Source organism: Amblyomma americanum, chromosome 11 (assembly GCF_052857255.1).
Source record: "Amblyomma americanum isolate KBUSLIRL-KWMA chromosome 11, ASM5285725v1, whole genome shotgun sequence".
NCBI classification, from domain to species: domain Eukaryota; kingdom Metazoa; phylum Arthropoda; class Arachnida; order Ixodida; family Ixodidae; genus Amblyomma; species Amblyomma americanum.
Genome location: NC_135507.1, coordinates 49,274,411 through 49,300,442, shown reverse-complemented (window position 1 = coordinate 49,300,442; position 26,032 = coordinate 49,274,411). Strand labels below are relative to the sequence as shown.

Sequence of the window (26,032 nt, the reverse complement as noted above, 5' to 3'; positions counted from 1 at the left end):
TCGAAATTATTCCGGAGCCCTCCACTACGGCCCCTCTTCTTCCTTTCTTCTTTCACTCCCTCCTTTATCCCTTCCCTTACGGCGCGGTTCAGGTGTCCAACGATATATGAGACAGATACTGCGCCATTTCCTTTCCCCCCAAAACCAATTATTATTATTATTATTATCCTATATCGTGTTAGAGGAAAGTAAAACAGAGATTAATCCATCGGCCATCTAAAAAAGTTGGTTTCACTTTCACTATGCGGATAGGCGCGAGTCGCGCGAGTTGGCCGATTGGTACGAACAGGCCACCAACATTGGGTCGCGATGGAGGAGGCTGCTGCGAAAGAAATCACCGACGAAGTCGACAATTTAATACGAATTGTCGAGGATCTGAAGATCAAATCTGTCGGTAATGCACTCCCTCAAGTTCAGCTGCAACCAGAGATCACCCGTGCTTAACGCCGCAGTCGCCGTCCGTTTCTAAAAATCAAGTATAATCCACAATGAAAGCACCCCTCACGCGCTGTCACTTGGGGCGTTTCAGCGTTTGCAGTCCGCGTTGTCAAAGCTTCCCACTAAGTGTTCTTGGCGTTGCCGCATTTGAACGACAGCAGTAAATTATTCGCCGATTGCTCAGAGTTTTATTTCACCCGTTAACAGTGCTCGATTTGTTTTCCAGTGCCGACGTTACTGGAGTCGTCGTTTTCAAAGCTGCTAGAGCTCAAAGGCCGGCTTAAACAAGGCAAGCTTTCGAAGGATACCTCAAGCAAAGAAGTTTTGCAGGACTTGGCAAAGGTTTGGACTTGCCTGCAATCACTTTCTGTGCTAAACTGCTTGCATCGGCGGCACTCTCGCCGCCTCTGCCTAAACTGTGTACTGGAATTAAGGTTTTTTTTTTGTTTACTTGAATGAATGAATGCTTGGTTCAGTTTTTGTCGTACAAAAAGCGTGGGTAACGAAGCAAGAAGTAATCTCACAGGCTTCGTCTCCCGCAAAAGTCGACAAACGTCAGCATTGACAGTTAATGCGTTCAACAAAGGGGGCAACTAAATTACAGGTGGGAGAAATGTGATGCAGTGTAGAAAAAGAAAAAATAAAGTGGTGGAAATGTGAGTTTGAACACTTGCAGCCACTGATACATCCGATTCAATAATCTCTTCTCCAAAGGGCAAGAAAACACATTTTGTTTAAGTTGCAGAAGAGAGGTGTTTAAACATTTAGTAGAACGTACTTCAACATACCAAAGCCATAGTTCATTCTACATCTAGGTATTTCAAACATTCTGTGGTTTCTAGTAGTAAAGGGTGGGTTGTATGGTACATCCTGCATAATGCATGAAGGAAAAAGGGTCATTTTGTGCTGTTTATACCAGGGCGAGTCAAATGAAAGTGAGCCAGCGCAAATATTTGACAATCGGGGTACTTTATTTAAAAGTCTTCATGAGCATTTAGACATTTGTCCCACTCACTAACGAGTCACGTGATTCCCGTCTCATAAATCTCCTTGGGTTGCTGCTTCAAAAAGTCTGTAACTGACTCTTTCATGTCATCGTTCGACACGAATCTGTTTCCCTTGAGCTGGTTTTTCAATTTCCTGGAAATGTGGAAGTCGCACGGCAACAGGTCTGGACTGTTGGCGCATGTTGCGGCGTTTCGCACTTTGCCAGTTTTATGTCAGTTTAATATCAGAGGAAGTGCACAATAAACTGGTGTTGTCAGCACAAATAGTATATTTCGTGTCTCTCTTTATATTGATAATGTTGTTTATATGTTAAAAAGTATAATAACCAAAAGCGTGCCCTTCTCTTAGTTATTGTGTCTATTGCCTCGATGTTTGCACCATTTAGAATACATTCGATACAGTACACTTTTGTGGCCATGTCAGTGACTACACCAAGTCACAAAACGCAGTGTTAAAATACACATTAGTCACCGCAGATCTTGAGGCTAGAAATGACCGTTCCTGTCGCACGTGATCCTCAAGTTTCATTACGATAGTTCTTTGAAGTCTATACTGAATCTTACTTTTGTCAAATTTTAATGTGTACTTTATTCTCTCTGAAGAAGTTAACTTGTTAACCTTTTTTCGTCTCTATAGGTTGTCCTCGATATCACGTACTGCCGAGAGAACCGACTCGCCGACAACGATTTTTCAGACAGCGATTCCTTAGAACGAGTCCACGCCATCATCCGTGAGTTGTTTTGAAATTGTCTCAGCTCATCAACTTGGATCATGTTGAACCATTACCTTACTTCTACAGGAAGCCTGGAACATGTCGAGAACATCACGAAGCACACAGGCTTCGGCACGGTCAGTGTCCATGTTTGTGCTCATATATGCTTTTTTTGTTTTTATGTAGCTTCGATTGTCAGTGATTAAATGAACTTGCTTGTATGTCAAACGGCCTCATGGTGAAAAATGAGCACATATTTCTTCTCTGAATGGTGCCCGACTCTAAGGTGCACCTACACCAGCTAATTCAGCATTCAGCCTACACTCTTGTGTATTAGTCAATTTGCAAATGAGCTAAGTTACGAGAGGCTAATTCCACTGGCCATGGTCACAGACTTTGTTCCATCTTTGTTCGTAATTGCAGCAAAGTTAGTAGTGCAATAATATAGTTCACATTTCGTAGGCAGTCATTGCCAAAGCTCATCAAGCAGTGTGTTCAAAAGAAAGCTTACTTATAGGGACTTGGCTGTGTACTGCGCTAAGAATACAGGGAGTGCTCTGAGCATCGCATGTTGCTCTTTCATATTGGTATTACTCTAACTACAGGGGATAAGAAACCTTAGCCAGTTATTGTGTTATTTTTTTGTTCAAGACAGCCAAGCAGCAGTGAAAAGGTAGCTGGGAACGTGCTATCAATTGACAATAAAAGACCTGGTGGAAAGACAAGCTGTCCTTGTGCCGTTAAGGTTGGAGGTGCTGGGTTCCAAGCCTTGTCACCACATTGCGTGCAGGTGGTAGAGGGCCTTGGCGAGGAGCTGGCTGAATGCATCGAGTGGCGCAAGGGGGCGCTTGTCTACATGTTCTGTCAGAGCAAGGAAGGCGACGACGATCACAGCTGGCTCAACGCCAACCATGACACCTTCCTGGCGGTGAGCGCATCTGCAATTGTCTTTTCTTCGGAGCAGTTGTCTTTTGTCGCGGGGTTGCCCATTAGTCGTGTGTAAACCGTACCAGGTAGATAGATAGAGTGATTTTGAAGTGACCGTTTTGCAGCATAAATCTGCCTGGCTAGATAATAATAAAAAGAAAGAAAAAGCAGCTCGAGCCAATAGGACCTAAAGAGCATTTTGAAGTTTCGAGACTGGTTCTTTCTCCTCCTCAGAGGTGACTGAAATGGCTTGGAGCTACAGTTTTTTTGTGCAGCGGTGTCTTGTTGCATAGCTTGGCATGGCTTAGGCCATGGATGTACAAATAGTGCGGTGAGATGTAAAGAAGAGACATAGTCCCTACCTGTGCAGTGTGCTGCTCAGTGTAACGCACTGCCATGGATGTGCAAAATTGTGTTTAGCCAGGCTAAAAAAGATTGAAAAATATGTCTCTGCTTGGGCCACAATGTATATAACAGGCTCACTGTAGCTATTAAAGCAGCCCCTAAAAATTGGAAAATAGAACCAGTATGAAGGTAACCACTTTAGGCTTAGCCTGCTTGAATTAAAGTGCTCTACTGCAGTCTGTTTTTGCAGGAAGGCTGAAGGAAATACAGGAGCAAAGCTGCCCCTGGGTTCTCCTATCTTATAACATAATTTTTATTGAAGAGTGAGCGGTTGTCGCTTCAGGAGAGATTTTATGGTTTTGTTCAGACGGCATAAAAGCAATCACCTTCATCAGACTGTACAGAGTTGGTGGGGCGTCCAGAGATTTAACGGCGCTAGAAAAAGGTGTCACTGCGAGAGATCGTCCCCTAGTGGAAGGGTACCCACACTGAGCAGTGAGCAAACATGTTCACGAAGGCCCGAGTGCCTACTTGAAGGGATTGACAGAGCTTCAGTTGCCGACAACTATGCACCTTTGACACTCTGCAGTTGCTGCAGCAAGGGATACAGCATCTCACGGCAATGCTGAACATCCGCCGTCCGCTGAATGCTGAAGATGTTACGGTGCTGTCTAGCGAGTCAGACGTGCTGGAACTTCTGGAGAAAGGTCAGTGTTCTCTCGTCAAAAACAAGGAGCTGGCAGTGTTTTCTTAATAAGGGACTGCAAGTGGCACTGCAAAGCGAGTCTAGATAATAGATTGTCTATTATGGATAGATATTATGGAGTTTAGATATAGATTAATAGAAGCCACCCTAGCTGGCGCTTGATCAGCCACTGTTGAGTTCTGGCAATGCTGTGCAGGAAAGCCAACCTAACTACTGCTAAAACTGAAAAAGTTTTCCCGTTTCTTTAGTAAGGACCACCTCTGCCATCTCCTTACTAAGTTTCACTGCTCTTGCTTAGGTGTTTCTGGTAAAATTTCATATCACGAATTTTATATTGCGACTGTTTTAGGATTTCTTACCTCTTTGCTGTAGTGAGGGTTTGACTTGCTGCTCCACCTCCTTCCTTCACTCAGCCGACCTCTCTTCTACGATGCAGGTATCTACAGTGACGTGCACGCACTGTCCCTGATGTACGGCGGCGAGATGTGCTACTGGTTGGTGACGTACTCGAGGCGCTGGGACCGGCCATTGGACACTGCACAAGCATTGCCGCTCGGCAAGCGGTTGCTGCAGGACTACATCGGTGCCGTCGAGGGACCTCTGCAAGACGCCGGCTGGAACTGCGCTCGTGCCCGCATGCTTCTAGCACAACTGGACGAGGAGGCACAGTGCTGAAAAAGTTGGCACAGCTGGCGTGAAGCCAACGCGAGACCAAACCAAAGACAAAAGCCAGACTGGATGGAAGGTGTGTGTGTGTGTGCTTGGTTGCATGATATTTGGTCTTTTGCATATATCTGCCTTGTTGAATGCCACTATAGCTCTGTTCCTTCTGCTGCGGTGCTTTGGTGTCTGCAGTTTCTTGATAGGCATGAGGTCCTCAATTTTATTACATTTTGCACCCACACTTACTGTGATTGAGCCACAATGGGAGAGTGTCCCAGTATGGAGATTAATACAGCTCATGTTAGAGTTCCAGGTGGTCGCAACGGAATTGGAGGTGTGAGCTGTGGCTTGCCTTACACCGTGGATTTAGCTTTGGCACACAAAAGTGTGCATGCCTCTTCCTTTTTGGAAGGGGGGGGGTTTAACGTCCCAAAGCGGCTAAGGCTATGAGGGACCTTTTTTGGGAGGGGTAGAACCAATATAATGCAGTGGCCGTTCAGTGGTGTCCACGTTGGCAGATGCCGAGGACAGCTACCAAGAATAAAAATTGATTCTACAGTTCTTTCTGGCTATGTTGATGTTTTTCCGACAGCAGTAAGTGACACTTACTGCTGATAAAATTGTATTTTAAAATTTTTCCAACACTCGGATCAAAACTCATACGACGTCATGATCCAAATGGACTCCATGATCACAATCTTGAAGTGAATGGCACTGTAGTCTAGCCTCAGGGATCCACACAGAAAAAAAACTGCCTTGATGCATTGCAGTTTGCGAAATCACCCGGTGATTGCAATACCCTTATTTCATTTTACGGCCTTTCCCAGGTTATAAACAGCTTCGTTGTCAGCGACAGTGACGCTTTTTATCTGCAGAATGTGGTGACCAATCAATACAGACTAACTTCGATTTGTCCTTGGTGCCCCTTACATCGGTGCTCCCTACTTCGGTGTCCCCCTTACTTCGGTGCCCCTTACCTCGGTGTCTAATTGTTTGCGAGGAGTATCGGCACCAAATTTTTGGTTGTGCACTTTTTCTTTGAGGTGATGTGCAAGACATTCTTACAGTGGCCCGTCAGTTGGAACATACTTAATCACAAGTGCTGGTTTATTCGAATAGAACCTTTTGCCTCATCATTATGAAGTCCATTAAAGGGTTTTTATTAATTTGAACACCCCATGGTTCGAACAACATTTTAGTCCACGTTTGAATTACTGAGTGAACCACCCAAGTGTAACTTGCCTGTGCCCAGTAAGTAGATTACGATTGATATTCTTCTCTCGTGTTTTGGTTTTGGTACAGCAAACGGTGGCTATGACATCAGTTTTCAGTTTCCATCACACGAGACATAAAAAATTGTGATGTGATCACTGCTTTGTCATTTTAATTCACTGCAGCCCCTACAGTACTGGAAATGGCAACGAATGAACAAGTAGCTATACCATTGCAGTTTTTTCATGCCTTGCATGACCTGTACTCAGCTTTGATGTCATAGCCATTTCCTGGATTTTGAACATGAAATTGAAATCATGAGAGAAAAGGAATTCAGGTACAATTTATTTACTGGATGCGTGCACAGCCTGCATGGTGTTGTATGTTTAACATCTTGCTAGTCATTGGAAAGAAACCACATCAGAGAAATTTGCTGTCTACACTCTTAAGAATAAACAACCTCAATACTGCATTGTTTGCCACAGGAACCTCTCAGTGATAAAATGATGCTAGGCAGCAGATGCTACCCTTTAAAAGCATTAATGGGTCTCGAAGAGTTCAACAGTGGTTCTGCACCATGCCATTTTGATACCAGCATAGTAATCCCAGCGAGTCCAGCTGCTGTGCTACCTAGGCAGATGACATGGGTCTTGGACTTGTGGCTCATGGTTGCGAACACTATTTCTACAAATGCTCTAATGCCTTCTTCTCACCCCTGAGCTGCTGGTATTGTTTACTCTTGCTTTTTTAGATCAAGAGTTTCCTGTTGGGTGGAGGACAGTCATCATCTGACAACTATCTCTCACTCGCCGTACGGCTGTCAACGATTTGATACACCAGCCTTTTGCATTGCAAACTGTTCCTGTGACATTGTTCTACCCCTGACCATCATCACGAAGCGAGCGTCCACCTGTGGTCAGGAGTGTCTGTGCCACAGCCCATTTTGCTGGTTTCTTGTTGTACGATATACTAGATAAATATGCAGCTAACTGCAGGCATCGCATCGAGGCTAATAACTTCCTTTAGCCTGCCAGGTAGTTTAACTTAATGCCCTCCTTTTGCATTTTCTCCGCAGTTGCACACTTTATAACCTGCACTTCTGATCCAGCTGTGTCTATACCAAGCGAACTAGGTCTTGTACGGGAGAAATTGGCCCTCTCTGGCGGCTTCCCAGCCACCCAAAGTGGCATTAGTTCCTTCAGTCTTCCCATAACAAATTGGCAGTTCCCAATACTACCGCTGTACTTCATCTCGGTAGTTCCCTGCAGCGCTTCTGAAGCATACCAAAGTTGCGTCATGATATTAAGATCAAGGGATGGAGCATGCACGTTCTCTCCCCTACGCTTTCAGACATGTTGGGCAGTCGGCTTGAGGAGCGGTGTTGAAATATATTATGCTCCCTGCACACCTAAGCCCCATAAACATTTGCTGCCGACTGCTGTGTATTTCATCGATTTTTACAGAAATTTGCAACTAAATGCCTTTTCAATTCTTACGTCAATTAAGAAGACTTACTGTTTTGACATGGTACAAAGCCATTGCATACATTAGTATAAGAGCAGAGCTCTTTGGTCGTACCAGTTTCGAGACTTCCCGTAGAGTTCAGTTATAGAAATCTAGCAGTCCGATTGTGCTAGAACTTTGAGGTTAGCAAACTGTTGCTGTGCCTGTGGACAGTAAAAAACACTGTGTTCAATTACAAACTCTCGAGATAGTTAATAAGTCTACACACTGGTGTCTGGCCACAAGGTTAGCAAACATGCATTGGTATAACAGTCCGACAAGCAAGTGCTAAACAAACTACAGTTCAGAGTTTCTGAAGTTAATAGCGACAGATGGCGTTTTTATATGCCTTTCCTAGCTAGTGCGTCCACATGCTAACCTTTGCAAAGTGGCCACAAGGAATAGTGAGGTTTTGGAGCAGTTCCACAGCTGGGGTGATCAAAGATTTCTGGTAAAAGACATGGTGTCCCAGATCAGCAGTGGCTTCAGTGCTGTGTTGGAAATTAAAGGCGAGTGCGTGCGAAAACAAGCCTTCATTCTGCCTAATCTCTCAGTGAAAGAAAATAAGCATGCAGTTGTTTCAGAATTAGGATCTCTATCGTGGTCATTTCTAGGTTTATGAAGAACCCAAGAGAGAACCTGCATGGGCTAAGTGAAATTTTCGAACAAACCCTTCTGGTTACCACAGAAATGTGGCTTGAGAGCAAGCTTGACGAAATGAGTAGGCCTTCCTTGGCTCGTGACAGGCGAAATCTGACAGTTTTAGCATCAGTAGCTTTTTTTTTATATTCATCATCTTAGCCTCTAGGTGCCACAAGCAATTGAGCACGTGACAACATGCACACAAACTCGCCCTCTATCAGGCACTCGCACTGCTTATTGGTCAAGGGATCCCGTAGCTTCTGGAGCTCTGTAAGGAACTGCTAAGATATGTATGCTTACATTTCATAGTAGTGTCTGCAGTGTTGGTAGTTGGAGACATCTAAGGTTCATGTACAGCGACGTCCACATATTGCGTCCATGGTGGTCTTGTGCCCGGTACTAACGTGTGATTTGCATTGCATTTGTAGTGAAGTCCATCCAAGTGCGCGTAGTTTTTCATGCTATGTCCGTGCCAAAGAAATTGTTGTGAAGCGGTCTTATTGCAATTTCAAGACATTCTTCTGTTACGTAGACTGTGCACATCAACTACGTAGTAGCGTCGTAGTGAGCAGCTACTACTTCAGCAGCATTTAGTGGCAGGAGCTCAAAGAGCTTTACTTGACGATGTTGATTTAATTGGTGTAAGGAGAGAATGTTTAAGCCCGAGTTAGGCGAGTAAAGGTTTGCAAACCTCTGTATGGGGAACCCGCAGTTTAACAAGCAAAAAACGCAGTAATCACTGCACGCATGTTCTAATTTTAAAGGAATCTAATCAAATCACTTGTGGCATTTTAGGCTACCAGCCCATCTGGGCTGCTGCCTTTGGTGCATTATCTCATCACTGAAGTGGCCAACGACGTCACTGAATGGAGACACTGCACTGCTGTATATAGATGCTCGTCATTATGCTCGTGTTCTCACGGTTGTGTCGCACTGTCCTTGCAGGGAGATAGCGTACGCTGCTTTTCTAGGGTGTTAGCTTGCCCACATTTGCATATTTGCTGTTGTAGGTTTTCTGAGAGATGCCTTTGATTACGAAGAGGTGTTCGGCTTCGGCTACTACACGGGATTCAATGTTCAGGAGACTTTTTTTCATTTTCATGTGGACGGGAGCCAGCACAAACGTTGAGCAGTGAACTGTGAGAGATGCAATAAGATGTGAAGTTGTGTGGCATAAAGTTAACAGTGGTGCTTGTGGGCACCGCATGACAACGAGGGAAAGTGCTGTTCTAGAAACAGTTTTGTCCAATGCCACAGCATGCTGGTCCTGCAGTGATCATTCCGTGCATTTACAAACATCAGTCAGAGACTCATCTTGGAGGACCACATGGCACCTTTGGTGATGCTGTTTCCTGTGTTTCGACGTGTGTGTACAGCGCTTCTCAAAAATTCCTCGACCACAAAACAGACCACTGGAAGTCGCCGAGTCTCGCAGCGAAGCTTTGTTCCTCTTCAGGCCCTCTCAAAAGAATCTCTGAAATGCCATAAAATACCGCCATTCTTGCCTTGCAATGTGGGCTTAATTTTTTTCATGGCCGTCTTTGGGCCTTGTTGAGGAGAAATCACCGTCACTGTGCAAATACTGTGGAGACCTCAAACATTGGGAAGGACATCCATCTTTATTGTTTAGAGGCGGTGTTGAGAGGATGTGTGATCTGGAAGCCTCTAGACAGTTTGAAAGACATTATTCGAATTCATTCTGTTGGCTGGCTGCACAGCAGGCCTTTTATGACATTTGGCTTACTAACATGGCTGCCTACAGGCAATATTGAGAAGGCCACGTTCACTCTTTCGACATTCTGGAGGCCTTGGACCATTTGGCTTCAACAAGTAGGGTGATTGTCGTTACTATCCAGACCTTGAGAGTTCTTGGAGCTTAGCTCTGGAGCCCCACTGCATTGCTGGGCGACTGTTCTCGTCACATGTGAAGTGGTTCAAAATGCTTGAGAACTGCTGTACATTTGTCTCGAGTTGATGTGCATGGTGATGAGTGCAAGTAAAGATTTCATTGGGGCAAACGTGCAGTTGACCAAAAGTACAAAAAGTGAAATACGTCGTGTAGTGTGCGTACTAGTTGTCACACATGGCACTCTGGTTTCTGCATGTGACCAGCTTATGTGCTTCCCATGCAATATGTAACAGACGAGGTCAGAATGATACTCGCAGAACTTCGCATCAGCATTTGTTTTTGATCATACACAGCATTCAGCTTTTTCACTGTACGTTTGGAACCAAATGTTTTGCAAGATTTACCAGTTGTGGCTCTCTTTTATTCTAAGATTTAGATGGAAGTATTGCATTTGTACAGATTAAAGTATCCGGTTTTCTTCATACCTGTGGCTGTTGAATTGAGAAGTGGTACTTTGGTTGCAAGCAAATTCAGCTCGCTGAAAATTCTGTTTAGTTCAGCAGAGTTGGAGGAGGTGTGAAAAAAAAAAATTGTGCTTTATGAAAAATGAAAATGTGCTAGCACACGATGGTTTGGTGGCAATGCCAGGCTTGTGCTGAATGAGTAGGCATCGCTTGCATGTTCAGTCTCTGTCAAAAGTTTGTAGAACAGGAGCACCTCCCCCGAGCTGCAGTCTGGTACAAACTTTTGACAAAGATTGTACTGTATGCTTATGTTCCTGCAAACACACTAACTAGCTTTGTCTACACAATTCCCATGACATGTTTCAAAATCTTGCACTGCACAACATCAAGAGCTGCTTTGGGAAATGCAGCTGAATCATATTGTCCTTTCCGTTCAAGCAGCACCCATTGTAGCACCCGCTGCTCATTGTGCACTAGTGAATGAACTATTCTGGCAACTAGCTGCGTCCAGAGTGTGGCCCTCCAGTTTGTTCACCTCTGGCACCATCTGTGAATGATGGCCAAATGTGATCAAACGCTAGTGTTCCCACTTGCGGTGAATTTGTTTGACAAAGAGACATCCAGATGTGCGGAATGAAGTGAAGCAAGACTACTGTCATCTTATTTTCTGTTGTTATAATGCGATTCTTATTGAATAAAAGTTATCTGACTAGCTGTGGCATTTCATTCCGGCATGGCCCCGCAGTCAGCTTTCTGGCATCGGGAGTGGTTAGTCTCAATGAAACTGAAGCAGCGAGCTTTCTGGTCAGCGAGTTTAATGCGCTCATAACACATAACTGGCATATAGACAGGCGTCATGTCTGTAAACAAGTCTGTCGCTGCAGTTGGCAGCGACGCGGGGTGTATGCAAAAAAACAACGCGCCTACACTGCGCCAAGCAATACTGCCTTCGAAACACTCACCATGCGGATATCTCAAAGCAGGCAAGTCGCTTGTGGTTAGAAACACTTTTGTTGCTGCCCGAAGAGTAGTTCTGCACTTCTGCAACCTGTTCACCAGATTGAAATAGTAGGCGGAGCGCTGCATCAGGTGCTTCTCTGCTCCTAGTTGGTGGCAAGTAACAGCGCGGCTACAGCGGGCGGAAGCATGAGGTATGGGGAGAAACTAATCGTCCACAGTTCTCAACACAAGGGCCGATACAGCATATCCGATTGCTAGTGCAACATAGGATGACACCACAAATGCCTCGAAGCAGCCTTTTCACATGACGAACCTTGTGATGCACCGAGCCGCTTCACTCCAGAGAACGTGGAAATTACTGAACATTTAAGTCGTATAGCTACTCTGAATAAGGCAAATGCAATCCGAGAGCTGCACAAGTGCATGTATAGACATCTTCATTGAGCTCCAAATGAAATTTATGCTCGCTCTGCTAGGCTATAAATAATTTTGCTTCTTATTTTAGGATCTACATTCATGCGTGTGCATTCTGCAAGATCGGAGTGGCTTTGGTGTGGTATTTGCTGTGTTCGTCAGGTTCTGATCGACCTACAATTGAAAAACTCAAATAATCTGGAAAATAACACTGTGCGACTTTGCCGAGACCCTAGCATCGCTGGACCAGTGTTGAAACAACACACTAGTTGAAGTTCGCAAAGATGTAAAATAGAGAAAAGCTATGCATCATGCGTGCAACTACAAGAGTCCAGTGCCGCTTCTAACGTTGCGCGCTAATTAGCGGCATGCTGTGAACGCTGAAAGCGACTGGGAGCACCTTTTTTTTTTTTGCGCGAAGTGATGCTCGTGATGTTGTCTGGGTGTGATTAGCATCTACAAATCCTTGTCCCGCGAGTCGGCAAAAAAATACGACCGTTCCCATCAAGGTTCAAAACGCCACTTTTCATATTCAACTTTTCGTTTCGCTGAAGTCTATGACAGCGGCATTCCAACACTAAACTTTCACTGCAAAAAGCCTATGTTCTTACTGCCACGAGGGCTGCAGAAAATGCTGTAATAGATGTAGCGAAAGTGAAACACAAGTTAGAGCAGGCTATCGCCGAGTGGCATTCAGTCTGGCGATGCGCCTAACATAGCTCCCCAAATAATGTCACAAAGGGCAAGAAAACGGGAAAAACCCTGCCCCCCAAAAAACGGGTGTAGTGTACAGTACATGCATTTCGAAACCAAGCGGCAAGTGGGCTATGAGGCATGCAACAAGTACTTCTAGCTAAACGGCCACTACTCAACCCAAACTGTATGCCAACATTTGTAGATGATAAAACTCCGCCAGCACTTCATACTTGTAGCCTTTCTCAGCTTGGTTGTCCTGGTATTTCGAGCTGCAATTTCGCTCTTAGAACTACTAAAACGGGAAAACGTACATGTGGGTAACAGCGGGGTTTCAGGAATGAGGGAGGACAAAGCTCTCGTAGGGTCGCTGGCAGTCGGGAAGTCCGTGGCTTGATTGAGCGGAAAGAAATAAATGGTAGATGGGCAGCCTTTGTGCTTCTTTCACTAAGGAGGGCTGCAGGCACCACACACAAAACAAAGACCGCAATGGGGAAAAACAAGGAAAAAGCAACTGCACTTGAGCCTTAAAAAGGTAGTTTATTGGTTGCTAAAATATCTCTCTACTTGAGATATAAAATCATAAAATAAAATCATAAAAGAAAGCGCGAGAATGGCGGGTATAAAATGCCAAATGTGTGATCAGTAAAAACATTACATGCTCGACCTTCACTGAATACGCAGCAAAGCAATGCGAGGCCATGTGGTATAATACACGGAAGTGGGAATAAAAACAAATGCAGCAATGATGACGTGGGTGGTGGACAGGGACGCTTACTACTTGCCTCCGCCACTCTGTGCGGAGCGGGAGACGGTGGACATGCCGTTGACAAACTTTGTTCGAAAGAGCACATTGGCGTTGTTGAACATGCCTTCCTTGAGTGAAACGACGATGAACTGCGAAGAAAAGAAAGCCCAAGTTAGCACAGTCTACGACAGCTGAGTGCATAATGTAAGCCTTAATGGGAGGCTGAAGTATTTTCTTTACTGTTCGAGAAGATTCAAGGATTCAAATGTACGTAGCTTGAATGTAAAGCATGCCAATTGTTTTTGAGCTGGCACAGTAACATAATTGCAGATTAAAACCATGACGATCCTCAGGCTTCTTATTACAGCATCATAGCAGTGAGGAGAATATCAGTAATGACGTCATTAATCGTTTGATTTCAAAGTTATGTTACTTGCGCCGACAGCCGGCCATGTCTGATCGAATGTCGACAAACAGCGCTTCAAAGGCTTTGCCTTTGGTGGAGTTTGTTTTCTTCTTTCAGTTAAGCATTACTGTGCTGGAAATCTAGCACTACCATTATTTATGTGAAGACCATCGCATTAAAGTGAAGATAATTGCAGTTTTAATTGGTGATCATGTCACCATTTCAAATGCTAGCACAAAACTTCACATGCTTTATCTAAAAGTTTTACACCTTAGACCCCTTAAAGTTGATCGAATTCTGAGATCTCTTCAGTAGTGATTTAAAGAGACAGTGAGAACAGTTTCATCAATTTTTTTACTCTCAGTAGCACGGCCTCCCACTGCTCGGAAGTTATGAGCTGAATTAGGTCCAGGGAGTGTGCAACCCGGAGACCCAACTCCGGGCAGTGGAGAGAGCCAATGAGGACGCCGAAGTCACTGGCTGACGGCCGTCTAGCACGACCAAGACCTCACCTTAAACCACTTTCTGCCGGCGAATAAATATTTTCGACCCAATCCAATTCACTCGCAGTAAAAATTTTTTCGCTCTTTGAGCCTATAATGATGTTTGCTTGGCAGCAAAAAAACATTTGTTGCTGGGGAAATTGAATTTAGGAAGGAATTTATTTTTCCCATGCCATTGCAATCAAACCTGTGATGTCAAGACTTAAAGTAACTGATTATTGTTTGGAAGTGAATAGCAATTTAGCCTAACCTCACAGCCAACTTCAATTTGTTAAGGGCCAAATTCAACATCTGAACATTTTATATTTTATCGCGCAGTTCAATTAGTTTGTCCTTTGGTTGAGGCCAAGTCCAAAATAATATGTCGAGTTGACACTGGAGCTCAGATTCATGCACCTTAATTTTTTATTGCGGGCTCTTATCAGACTCCGAATCTTTCATGCCAACTTTCACAGCTGCACGGCACTTGATTTTATCGAGAAGTTATCCCTATTTAACAAATTAAATTAAGGCAATATTTTTTCATTCAACTCGGCATTTACGACATCACACACACTACTTGACAGTTTGTGCTTGCTTTGAGCTTACTGAACGAGAAAAATGTCTGGCTTAGGCTAAATCCACAGCCAAGCAAAGCACACTTTTTTGTGGACTGCTGCCCCTAACAGACTAACCAGTCATTTAAGGGGGGAGCCTGGTCTTGAAAACTAAGTTTTATTAATGTAGTCATATTTACGAAATCTTCAGAGAACGTGTATTTTTGCACGCTGATTGTAAATGTGTTATTCAATTTCATATAAAACAATTTCTTGAGCTGTTATGTAATTTTTATGCAAGTATTTTGCAAAGAGCTTTGAAGAAAATTTGCTGTGGGAAACCCGCTGAAATGTATGCCATTGGGTTCTTTTGATACCAAGGAATGCAATAAGGGTAAAATTATCCTGGCTGTCACAGAACTTGATTTATAGGGCAGTGAAGCTGCCACTTCAGAAACAGGAATACACACTTTTCTTCACATTTCTGAAGCAACAACTTCAAAACCCTATACCTTAAGTTCTATGATAGGCAGGAAGACAATTTTACCCTTATTGCATCCCTTGGTATCAAAAGAACCCATGGCATACATATCAGCAAGTTTCCCGCAGCAAATTCTTTTTCAAAGCTCTTCACAAAATACATGAATAAAAATTACACAAGTGCTCAAGGAATTGTTTTACGCGAGATTAAATGACATATTTAGAATCGGCACACAAAAATACATGTTCCCTGAAGATTTCTTAACTGTGACTTCATTAATACAATTTATTTTCTTTTTCAAGACCAGGCTCCCCCCTTAAACTGCACACTGTATGGTGACAGGCAGCAAAATCTCTGAATTGTTCCCAAACTCATGCGCTTCTTACTGTTTCATCCCTCACCCTTCTTGCCGTGGCAATAAATATCTTTGTCCCGTGCCACTGCTGCGCCTCGTTTAACACTTGGCACCAAAATGCAGTGCCCCTCGTGCACAGTATCCTCTGCCACTCACCTGCGACTGCTTGAAGTGAGCACGCAGCATCTGGCCAATGTTCTGCGTGTGCGACAGATCTAGTGCAGCGTCCACTTCGTCCAGAATGTAGATGGGCGCTGGCTTGAACAGCAGCAGCGACAGGATCAGGGACAGGGCCACAAGTGACCTGTTGGGCACCGTTTCAAAAGGAAGCATGGGTCACTCTGTCAAGAGACTAGGCAGCACACAAAAACGAACAGAACAGTTAAACCTCTATGTAACAGACTTCGATTTAACGAAATCCTAGACATAACAAAGTACTATTTAGGTTTTCACACCTTTGCGTGAAGTAAATTTTACTCGGCGTTCAACATAATGAATCCTCATTGCTGGTGCAAAACAAACCAGAGGAAAAATTGTACCGCAAACTGAAACAGTTGAGCGGGGCACGTACTGAAGCCTGCACACGAAAGTGGGCATCGCCCAGCTGGCAGATGTAGAGTACACGGCAGATGAAAATACGATGGTGGAGGAGCACGCCGCCATCTCGGGTAGTACGGGCGAGGTTTTCTAATGTGGCGTCGAGTGAATCCACAAGGTGGCACGTGTGTCTGCGCAACGCAGCCAGCCACAGCCCTTGCAACGCAGTCTTGCCAAAAATCGGCGCCGAATGCAACGCACTGCCTGTGCTCAGACTAATGTGCTGTGATTGCGGTGTATCTATTCACAAAGCTCGGTGAAAGGACTACAAGGGTCGACACAATCACCAGCCTGACGGCCTCGCTTCCCACTCTGACATTGCAAGCATGTGCACAGGCTCACATATGCTTGTGCCTGCGGTGCGGAAGCGACTACATGTGGCTTGAGCCCAATTTCATTCATCTAGTGTTGACTGGAGGATTTCGCCATGCTGGAGGACCCTCTTCCCGCTGTCACAGACATGGAGAAGGCAAGGGCTTCCGGAAAGCAAGCTTGGCCTTCCGCCGCCAGCATTCCTTTGTTGCCCTCGTTCTCTCCAATGAATTCGCAGCAGCAGCCGAGGGTGCCATCAGGTCAGCGATTTGGTCGGGGATTTGCAGTTTAGAGAGGCGACAATGAAAGCGAAACCAAACTCTCTGTGGGTGTGTTGTCCTCATTACTCAGCGTGACTGAGAAGTGTTCACGAGAGAAATTTCGATGTCGCAAAATTTCAATTTTCCGAAGGAAGCTGCAGATTTTACCAACTTCGTTATATCGAAGCTTATCTGTACTAATGAAAAAAGATGACACACAGGACTGCCGCTGTGTTTAGTAGATGTCCGGTTAAAGGGGGCACAGAAACGGTGTCCACCGAGGATATAAAAAGCCGAAATACTGATCGACATTGCATTGCCTAACATCCTCGGTTATCGCCTATCACCCTCGCTTAAAAATTTGCGATCTAGCATATATAGCACCAAAGATATCGGCAATTAAAAATGCCCTCCGAATTTTCCCTCTCAGCTCACACAGCAGACCGAGGGAGAAAAAATAAAGATTACAAACCAGTACCACATTCTGCCTAAGAAAGCGCCACCCAACCAACCTAACTCTGCTTACTTTTTTTTTTTTTGGCGTTCTCTCTCTGGCCAGGGCCACACAATACAGGAAAGTGTGGAAAGGGAGACATGATGCAGTCTCCTGCCGACAATGCACCCCGCCTTCTTCGCTGCCATTCTGGCAAGCCAGACAGCCTCTTACTGCTGACATAATGAGCCCTATATGACACGCTAAGTGCACTTTCGCACGAAAGCCCGGCACCGCAGGCTGGCGTGACAAGCGAAAGCAGGAATTTTTAAAAATTATTTGTAAATTATTGGCACATTTCTGGGGTCTTGAGCACGGCGTGCACACTCAGTGACATTTGCTCTGCACAATGAACACATTTTATAGCCACTTTCTAAACTGCTTTTCAGGGACCCTTTAAGTAATACTCAGTAAGGCTAGCTGGTTGACAAAAGTGACTTCGCAACATAAAAAGACGAGCAGGACTGGTGAAGGGACACAAAACAGCACCAGTCCTCTGTTTCACATTCCTTCCCTAGCCCTACAAGTCTTTTGCACTGCCAACTTTCTCACATTAAGAGCCGGTGCAGTCTCCTTTTTTTTGCTGGGCCAAGCCTCTTGCATCATAGACCAAACAGCCCAAAAGAAAGTTCTGCTTGAGCATCACTTAGATCGGCCACAAGCGTTTGAAACAGCCATGATCTGCTTGTTACAGTGGTAGCTGAATATTGGGCTTCCTATGGGGTAATCAGCATTGCTGGCATAGATCACCATACTAATTAAAAGCCCACGTCCACATGCCAGCCAATAAGAATGCTATCTGGGCGTGGCTAGGCCGCAAACACCACACGGTATGAAGGATGGGCACCGTCACGGGGGGTGAGACAAAGCCACCCCTGCCACTTCGTCACCTTTGAGGATGGTGAGAAGTACTGCACCTGCCCTTGTACTTCTTTCCCCACACTATTTTTCCGGTATAACTTTTCCTGGTACGACTGCTTTTGTAATATAGTACATCCCTTGTCTTGCAACTACGTAGTATGTTTCGAGCGTGCCACCCAGAATTCCTTTCTCAGTGTTAATCTACGAGTCTAGGGGCGAACATCTACTCACCTCGCAGAAGCGCCAACTTCGACCTTGTAGCATCAGTGCCTCAATAACAAAATGCTATGAAAAAGCAGCAGTGTTTAACCTTTTTTTTTTTTGCTTGTTTCTATGTGGCATAGCAAAATGCATTTTCCATGACGGACTGAAGAATGACTCACGAATGTGTGAAATAATAAATAATTAAGAACAGAAAACTACTAGACTTTTTGAGCACTGTTTTCCCAGCCTTATATGAAAGAGTACAGTCATCAATCAGCGATGTATTTGTGTGACACACAATTGATTCTGCAGCTCAAACTTATAGCTTGAGCATCAGTCAGTTTAACGAAGGCTATAAAGAAAAAGAGCTAAAATTTAACCCAGCTAGCAACGCTTCCCGACGGTTATAGGTTGCACTGAAACCATCTTGCTATCTTGCCACATAAACCAATAAGTCAGTCTGCACTTGTCCTGTGCACAGTTACTTTTTTCCCAAGTTTTTTGTGTCCTGGTACACCTTCCTAACAGAATTCAAAACCACCTGCAAGGCAACTTTGCCGGGCTTGTTGCTACGAACCTGCTGAACATATTTTATGTCGTAAATAAAGCCCATAGGAACACTGCATTCACCTTCCTGCCTCCGTGTCCATGTTTTTGATTCACTACGCAAAACATGCTCCGAAATGAATCTGTGCAAGCTATGCACAAGATCCCAACTAGAGGATAACACAACAGAGTACCAAAGGACCAAAAAAAAAAAAAAAGATGGAGGAAAAGGTCACAACCTCTGCCCTCCGCTGAGCTCCTGGAGGGAGTCCTTCCAGACGCCCCCAAAGGCCACCTTGACTTCGAGCCCCTCGAGTACGTCCCTGCCTTCAGGGGGAACCAGTTTGGCATCCGTGCCAGGGAGCAGCGTTGAGAAAATGGAGCCAAAGTCCTGCGTGTGCACAGACAAACAGTGGGGAAAGGTGACATAAAGTGACAAACACCTGAAGGTAACGACCGCCGCCCATCTAGGCACATCACTTTTTTTCTAACTCCTTCCCGTCATCCGTGTTATGACTCGGGTTTAATCAGGTTTTATAAAACCTGTGAACCTAGCTTTGTGAGCCCTCATTCCAAGCATTCACACACCTTCCTGTACAAGGCGGAGGAGAGGCACTATTCAGAGGAATGTCCAGTCACCCCAAACATTTTTAATGCATGTCAAGGGATGCCAGATGGATTTTTAAGGTGGCACAGCAGCCTATAACGATAATGAACAAAGTGCACTAACTGCAGCTTTTTATTAATTTGTAGCAGTGCTCGCCATAACATGCAATACCCCTTTTGCAGCCCCCCCCCCCCCCCCCCCCCCACACACACACACACACACCTTGTTAACTTTCTTCCAGGCCTCCTTGAGGGCCAAGTTCTTCTCATCCAACTCGTGGATGACATCGATGATCAGGTTATGACTCAGGTTTAATCAGGTTTTATAAAACCTGTGGACCTCGCTTTGTGAGCCCTCATTCCAAACATTCACACACCTTCATGTGCAAGGCTGAGGAGAGGCACTATTCAGAGGAATGTCCAGTAACCCCAAACATTTTTAATGCATGTCAGGGGATGACAGATGGTTTTTTAAGGTGGCACAGCAGCCTATAACGATAACGAAGAAAGTGCACTAACTGCAGCTTTCTATTAATTTGTAGCAGTGCTAGCCATAACATGCAAAACCCCTTTGTAGCCCCGCCCCCCCCCACACACACACACACACCTTGTTAACTTTCTTCCAGGCCTCCTTGAGGGCCAAGTTCTTCTTCTCATCCAACTCGTGGATGACATCGATGATCTTTTCCCGGTCGTGGATCACAGTCTGTTTCTTCTTCTGCAGGTCTTGGTACTGCGTGGAGCAAGAAAGCAGCCAATTAAACAAAAACAGGAGCCTGACAAACCCAGAAACCTGACAAAAAAAAAAAAACAAGTGATGTTGAAGCTCATTTTCCTCCACCAAGAGCAAGCCGTGCCAACATTCCTCTTCCAGACACAAATGCCCCAATGTTTCCCCCATTTTCCCAGGTTGTCGCCACTCGCAGCAGACACCTCGCAGACTCTGCAACAGCGCATCTTGAAGTACGAATTTAGCTTTGATGTATTTTTTATTTGTCAATCTTTTTTTTTAAATAATGCTGGGGCATATCTCATCTACCACCGCACTTCCACTAAGATCTGTGTCACTGTTCGCCTTAACAAACCTAAATGCTTTGGCCTACCACACTAAAGGAAAATAGCAAACTATGTCCAGTTTTGGTTTTATGTTTTTTTTTTTATAAATGAACACCTGTGGACACCTGAACCGTGGAATGTGGACACCTGAACCGGGCGGTGAGGGTAGAGAGAGAGGAAGGTAAGAGTGAAAGAAGAAAGAGATGCGGAAGTGCAGGGCTTTGGGTTTGGTCTATAGTTTGTGGGGGTTTAACATCCCAAAGCGACTATGAGGGACGCCGTTGTGGAGGGCTCCGGATAATTTCGGCCGCCTGGGGTTCTTTAGCGTTCACTGACATCGCACAGAACACATAACTCCAGAATTTCGCTGCCATTAAAATTCGGCCGCCGTGGCCGAGATCGAAACCACGTCTTTCGGTTTGCAGCCGAGCACAATAATCACTGAGCCACCACGCCAGCCAGAAACAGCAAACTAAGCAAGACACTGAACCAGATTGAAAAATCATTCCCAAGGAACACTAGAGCAATTTTTTTCTGTGCGGAAAGGTGGCTTCATTCTCAAAAAAACTGCAAATGAAATTCCCGATGTCCTCTGGGACATTCACCGGTCCCTGAACACAAAGAAGGTTACATCATTATGACAGGTGATCATCAAAGACGCCCCCCCAGCCAACAACAGGTGCCACTTCCAAGCATGAATTCCACCGAGAGCACAGAACGCAGGAAGAAAGACTCAGCACTCATATTTCTGTCCATTGTGTGGTTTGCACAGCTTTAATTATGGGACTCTTCGAATTTGTGGCAACACTTGCCATGCTGCTTTACCTCGTTAATTAGGACTTCAAAATGACTGAAAAGGAAAAAAATGGCCGAATTAACCAAAAGCATCAATTACTGAATGGTCCCCCCAGTAGAGCTGTTAAAAATTGAGTGCAGCAAATCTATCTTGTAGAAAACTGGCAATGTTATTCTGTTCTTGAGACAGAGACTGCACGGCAATGACAATTTTTCGCAGTTCCATTAAAGGCTCTACTGCGTGCACACTGTAGAGAATGTCGAAGAACTGCTCCAAAATGGTAAAGATCTTCGCGACCTCTTTCAAGTGCGATGTGGTAGTGGTCGAACTTCACAAGTGGCATCATCGCAAGAAGGCTTCACCGCAAAAACTGTAAACAGTACGCGATGGGCATGCAGTTTCGGCGCACTGGAAGAAGCATAAAACCTGGACAGAATCGAGGTAAATATGCATTGACGTCAAAACAGCCAGACATCTAAAAACTAAATAAATACCACTATCCACCCCCTCTTCTTCCCTTATACCTTAACGCTGGCTGGGCTAGATGAATGGTCGGCTTAAGAGACACAAGTTTGCGAAGTATTGTGAACACAATTTGGATGGTGCGGTTGTAAACTTTTGACACTTTTGTGCCCAATACGCAGGGTTTTATCCAGGAGATTATATTGCTTTAACCAGCTAAGCACTTTGACAGCATTGCTGGAAGCGGTTTAATTTACCTACGACGTAATTTAGCTGACAGACTGTGCACTGGTTTGTCATTTTTATACCCGATACACTGCTCTAGATGGTATTATTATAAGAGGGTTAGAGGGGTAGACTGCATTGTATCTTTAAGTACACCTTCAAGTACGCCAAGTACACCTTCCAAGTACACCTCCAAGTACACCTTCAAGTACACCTTCAAGGAAAGTGGATGCAGGAAGGCCAGATGGCGGGAGACCGGGAACGGGAAAGGCAGCTGTAACCGAACAACCCATTTCGTGCACTAAAACCGTCAGTCACCCTCACCCGCTCCTCGGCCTTGAGCAGCATGCTCTGGGCGCGCGAGTTGACGCTCTGGCCCAGTTTCTCCTTGGTCTCAGACAGCTTCTGGATCCGCCGGCCCGCCTCCGTCGGGTTGTTGGCCTCAAAGTCGTACTCCGTGTTGCTCTTGCCAAAGTAGGACCGCTCCGATGGAATCCACTCGTAGTGCCGCACAAGGTCTTCCAGCTGCATGCAGAGCACCACCACTTCAGATGCAGCGCCCCAGATTCCGGCGCATTTCCCCTCCCCGGCAGTAGCTCAGAGTAGCCCATTGAGCTACACCAGCGTCGCACAGACACTTAATACCAAGTGAATACAATTTCGATCAAAGTTTTCACTCAAAGCAGACCAATGTGTTGTCCTGCAACATGCTAGGTGGCGCTGCGTGCCAAAAATTTTATTACCTGCAGCCAACAACAGAAGTAAGAGTACTTCAAGGGCAGTAGTGGCAGCTCCATGATGACCACCAAAAATTTCTAATTCCACCTTACTGTCCTGGTCTTGAGGAAGGCCAGGCTTAATCGCAATTTAAACTAGGGTGTGTCGCTATGCCACATTTCGACCAAGATCGACCCTAACAGTCTCCCAATCAGGATTGAAACAGCCCAAGTGACTGTGCTGTTAAAAACACCAACTAAAGCTTGTTTTCTCTAGTTTAGCACCCAGACATGCAACCGGACCAGGTAAACGCACACACCATTTCAACCTTCCTGCTATAACATTCTACGAGCTGAATTAATGACCGACAACTGACAGGGTCTGTTAAGTAGAGTTGCTGACATCAGAACAGAAAAATTAAAGACAGTGATTATAGTTCATAGAAAGCACATTGATCTCAAGTTATTTGATGATCCTTAATTACACAATAAGTGCTAGAGATTTTTAGAGGCAAGTGCTGAATCGTCTGTGCAAAGAAACCTAGCTTCTCAAATCTATCTGTGCAACACAAACAAACTGACAGCTTCAATGTGCCCCAGAATGCACCTGTGTGCCTGTTTGCACAAACGATACACTCAGTCATTACTTGGAAAAATAGCAGAGGCCAACCAACAGCTGTTGCATGAAACGTCAAAGCTAGTAAAAGATTTCTGCACATTATTACTGATTGTTGCTTATTGTTAATTATTGATTATTATTACTGATTACTGCTGATTGAAGTCTTTTCAACCAACACCATGTGACCTGCACAGATACACAAATGGTCGAAGATTCGGTGGGAAGAACATATCGTAATTGTGGGTTTTATGTCCCAAGGTGACACATGGGGCTATGATGGATGCCTTAGTGGAGGGCGCAAAATTAATTTAGTCCACCTGGCATTCTTCCACACGTCCAAATTAATTTAAACTGCCGGTGAGCGTGCACTGACATCACATAGCACACCGGTGTCTTAAGTTTCACCTCCATCAAAACACAACTGCCACAGCCGGGACTGAACCCGAGTCCGCTGGCTCAGTAGCCGAGCGCCCAAACCGTTGAGCCACTGCTGGTCGGTAAAACGACCAAATTAGCCAGCCAAATATTTTAACAAGCAAGGCACAGCTCTTCGAACTGCAATGTCTACCATTCAAATCATTTTATTTGGGTGCAGTCCAATTCCTCTCACGTGGCAACATAGGTGGTAAAGAAAATGGCAGCTTTCAAGTCACCCATTTCTAATGCCCGAAGCGAGGGAAACAACTTCAAAGGCCTCGGATTTAGTCTTCATCAAATGAAGAAGTTGCTGCCTGAAACAATGCCGACACCAGCATTAAAATTTTGAGGTACAGTCAAACCTCATTATCATCAACCTCAAATGCTCATTTCATAAAGAATGCACGCATCAGCAGCCCAATTCAATCAGTGAAGGGACTGCAATACAGGTGATCCTTACTACAGAAAGAGGAAGGCCTTTCTGAATTTTTTGGTGCCGTTTCAAAGATGGCACTCACGGTCATACCAAAGACCACAAGAAAAAAATTCAGCGCGTCAGGCTGGCTTCCGCTCGCAGTAACGCCAGCACACAATGGCGCCAGGCCAAGCACCGGGGCTTCCCCGCACTACAGCTGTGTGGCGCGGAAAGCGGCATGCAAGGGTAAAAGCTACCACTGTTCCACCACCTCTGCGACAGCTGACACGAGTGCAGGATGGTTACATCCATGCCGGTGCTTCCAGCGCGCTTTCGACAAATGCAAGAAGCTTTCATGTGAACGCGTGCCAACTGCAAGACCAGGGGTAGGAAACTTCGGTTAGTTTCGGTTTCAATTACTTCAGCACACCTGCTGATTGGAACAGAACTGATGCTTAAACCTGAACAACTCCTATGCGCACATATGTAACGCGATAGGCAGCGGTGGTGGCCGAATTGTCCGAGGCATTGGTACAAGAAGCGGCTCTATTTTCGCTGGCTGTGGTTTGAACTCGACAAGGGGGTGAAACTATTCTATTAGATAACGTTGTCATGACAATGATACAATGCTCAATCTAGCTTCCCTTCTGCGCCTATGGGAGGAATTCGTGCCGGCAGCTATTTCCTGGACAATGGTGTATATGGAAGTTTCCTACCCCCGGCCGGCCACCAACCCTCCACGCTGCAGCACCTTCCGTGGCGCTATTGGCAAGCGCGAAACAGAAGCGTGAACCTTAGCAAGAACACCTGCTGCACCACCATCAGCCACTCGTGTACAGAGGCAAAGCCTGCCATCCGAACGGGCCCCGCTTGGCACTAGGAAGTTCAGTGTGTACAGTTCAAGTCCAGCCGCATTTGATATGTAAAGTAGAAATTGTGTGCGTTTGTTAAAAATACTAAGAATTAGATACAGCTGATAATTCCCAACGAGGTTTGACTGTACTGTCCAAGAAGCTCTGCTCTCCTAGGTCATTCGTCTAAATCAGGAGCTCGCAAACCTTTCAGCCTCAGGGAAGCACACTGGCTTTCAAAAGGCACCGAGGAACACCACAGGTGTTGGCATGTTTTTTTTTTTTCCATTCATATCGGGCAGGAATGGATGGAAGCCATCCAATCCTGTGTGATATGCATGAAAACAAGCATGCAAGTGCACGACCTTCAAGAAATATCAAAATTCAATTACAACTGGATGGCTGTATGGTTAAACAGTTTACAATAAGAGATTATATCACAATCTGCCCCAAAATAAAGTGCCCAAAGAAAAGTTGGGAGTTGAGGCACGCATAGATTTAGGTGCTAAAGGAACCCAAAAAGTACTACGCAGAGCCCAGTTTGAGAAACCCCGGTCTACACCACCGGACAAGTGCAGCCAATCATAGTTCCTTCCCCCCTTGCATCTCTTCACACCTTCTTCACAGCATCTGAAGCCTCGCGGTCAATCTTGCTGACGTCGTGCTCCCACTGCTGGATCTTGAGCTTCAGTTGGCCGGCCTGCTTCTCGACCGCGGCCCGCTCAGCATACTTCTCGGAGATTTCGCGACTCGCTGCCTTCAGCTTCTCCTTCTGAGATTTGACCTCGTCGCCCGCCAGCTTGACTTCCTCCTGCGCAGCAGACAAAAAGAAAAAAAAAGACGACATTCACCACCACTGCAACCGTCTCCCCTCTTATGTCCACTTCAGGGCAAAGGCCTCTCCCACAGTAGACCTCCATTACCCCTGTCCCGTGTCAGTTGCAGCCACCTTGTCCCCACTAAGTTCCTAATCTCACGTGCCCATCAGTCTCTGCCGCAACCTGCTACGCTTGAATTCACTGAAATCCACT

The 26,032-nt window shown here is 45.3% G+C and overlaps 2 protein-coding genes across 2 annotated transcripts in view; one reads left to right on the top strand and one right to left on the bottom strand.

Annotated features, from left to right (window-relative positions):
- Positions 1–293: 293 nt before the first annotated feature.
- On the top strand, positions 294–11,181 carry LOC144111093 (RAB7A-interacting MON1-CCZ1 complex subunit 1-like). Its single transcript, XM_077644233.1, has 8 exons — positions 294–394; positions 665–780; positions 2,083–2,176; positions 2,246–2,295; positions 2,949–3,086; positions 4,020–4,137; positions 4,573–4,881; positions 6,763–11,181. Exons 1-7 carry the CDS (start codon positions 310–312, stop codon positions 4,809–4,811), a joined length of 840 nt encoding a protein of 279 aa, XP_077500359.1. The 5' UTR covers positions 294–309; the 3' UTR covers positions 4,812–4,881; positions 6,763–11,181.
- Positions 11,182–13,056: 1,875 nt separating this feature from the next.
- Positions 13,057–26,032, bottom strand: part of SMC2 (structural maintenance of chromosomes 2) — a 50,784-nt gene continuing 37,808 nt past the window's right edge. The window contains exons 17-22 of the mRNA XM_077644224.1: positions 25,618–25,812; positions 22,308–22,508; positions 20,052–20,177; positions 19,078–19,229; positions 15,722–15,869; positions 13,057–13,433 (exon numbers count right to left, since the gene is read on the bottom strand). Coding sequence (XP_077500350.1) covers positions 13,314–13,433; positions 15,722–15,869; positions 19,078–19,229; positions 20,052–20,177; positions 22,308–22,508; positions 25,618–25,812 — 942 coding nt within the window. The 3' untranslated portion in view covers positions 13,057–13,313. The remainder of the gene's footprint in view (positions 13,434–15,721; positions 15,870–19,077; positions 19,230–20,051; positions 20,178–22,307; positions 22,509–25,617; positions 25,813–26,032) is intronic.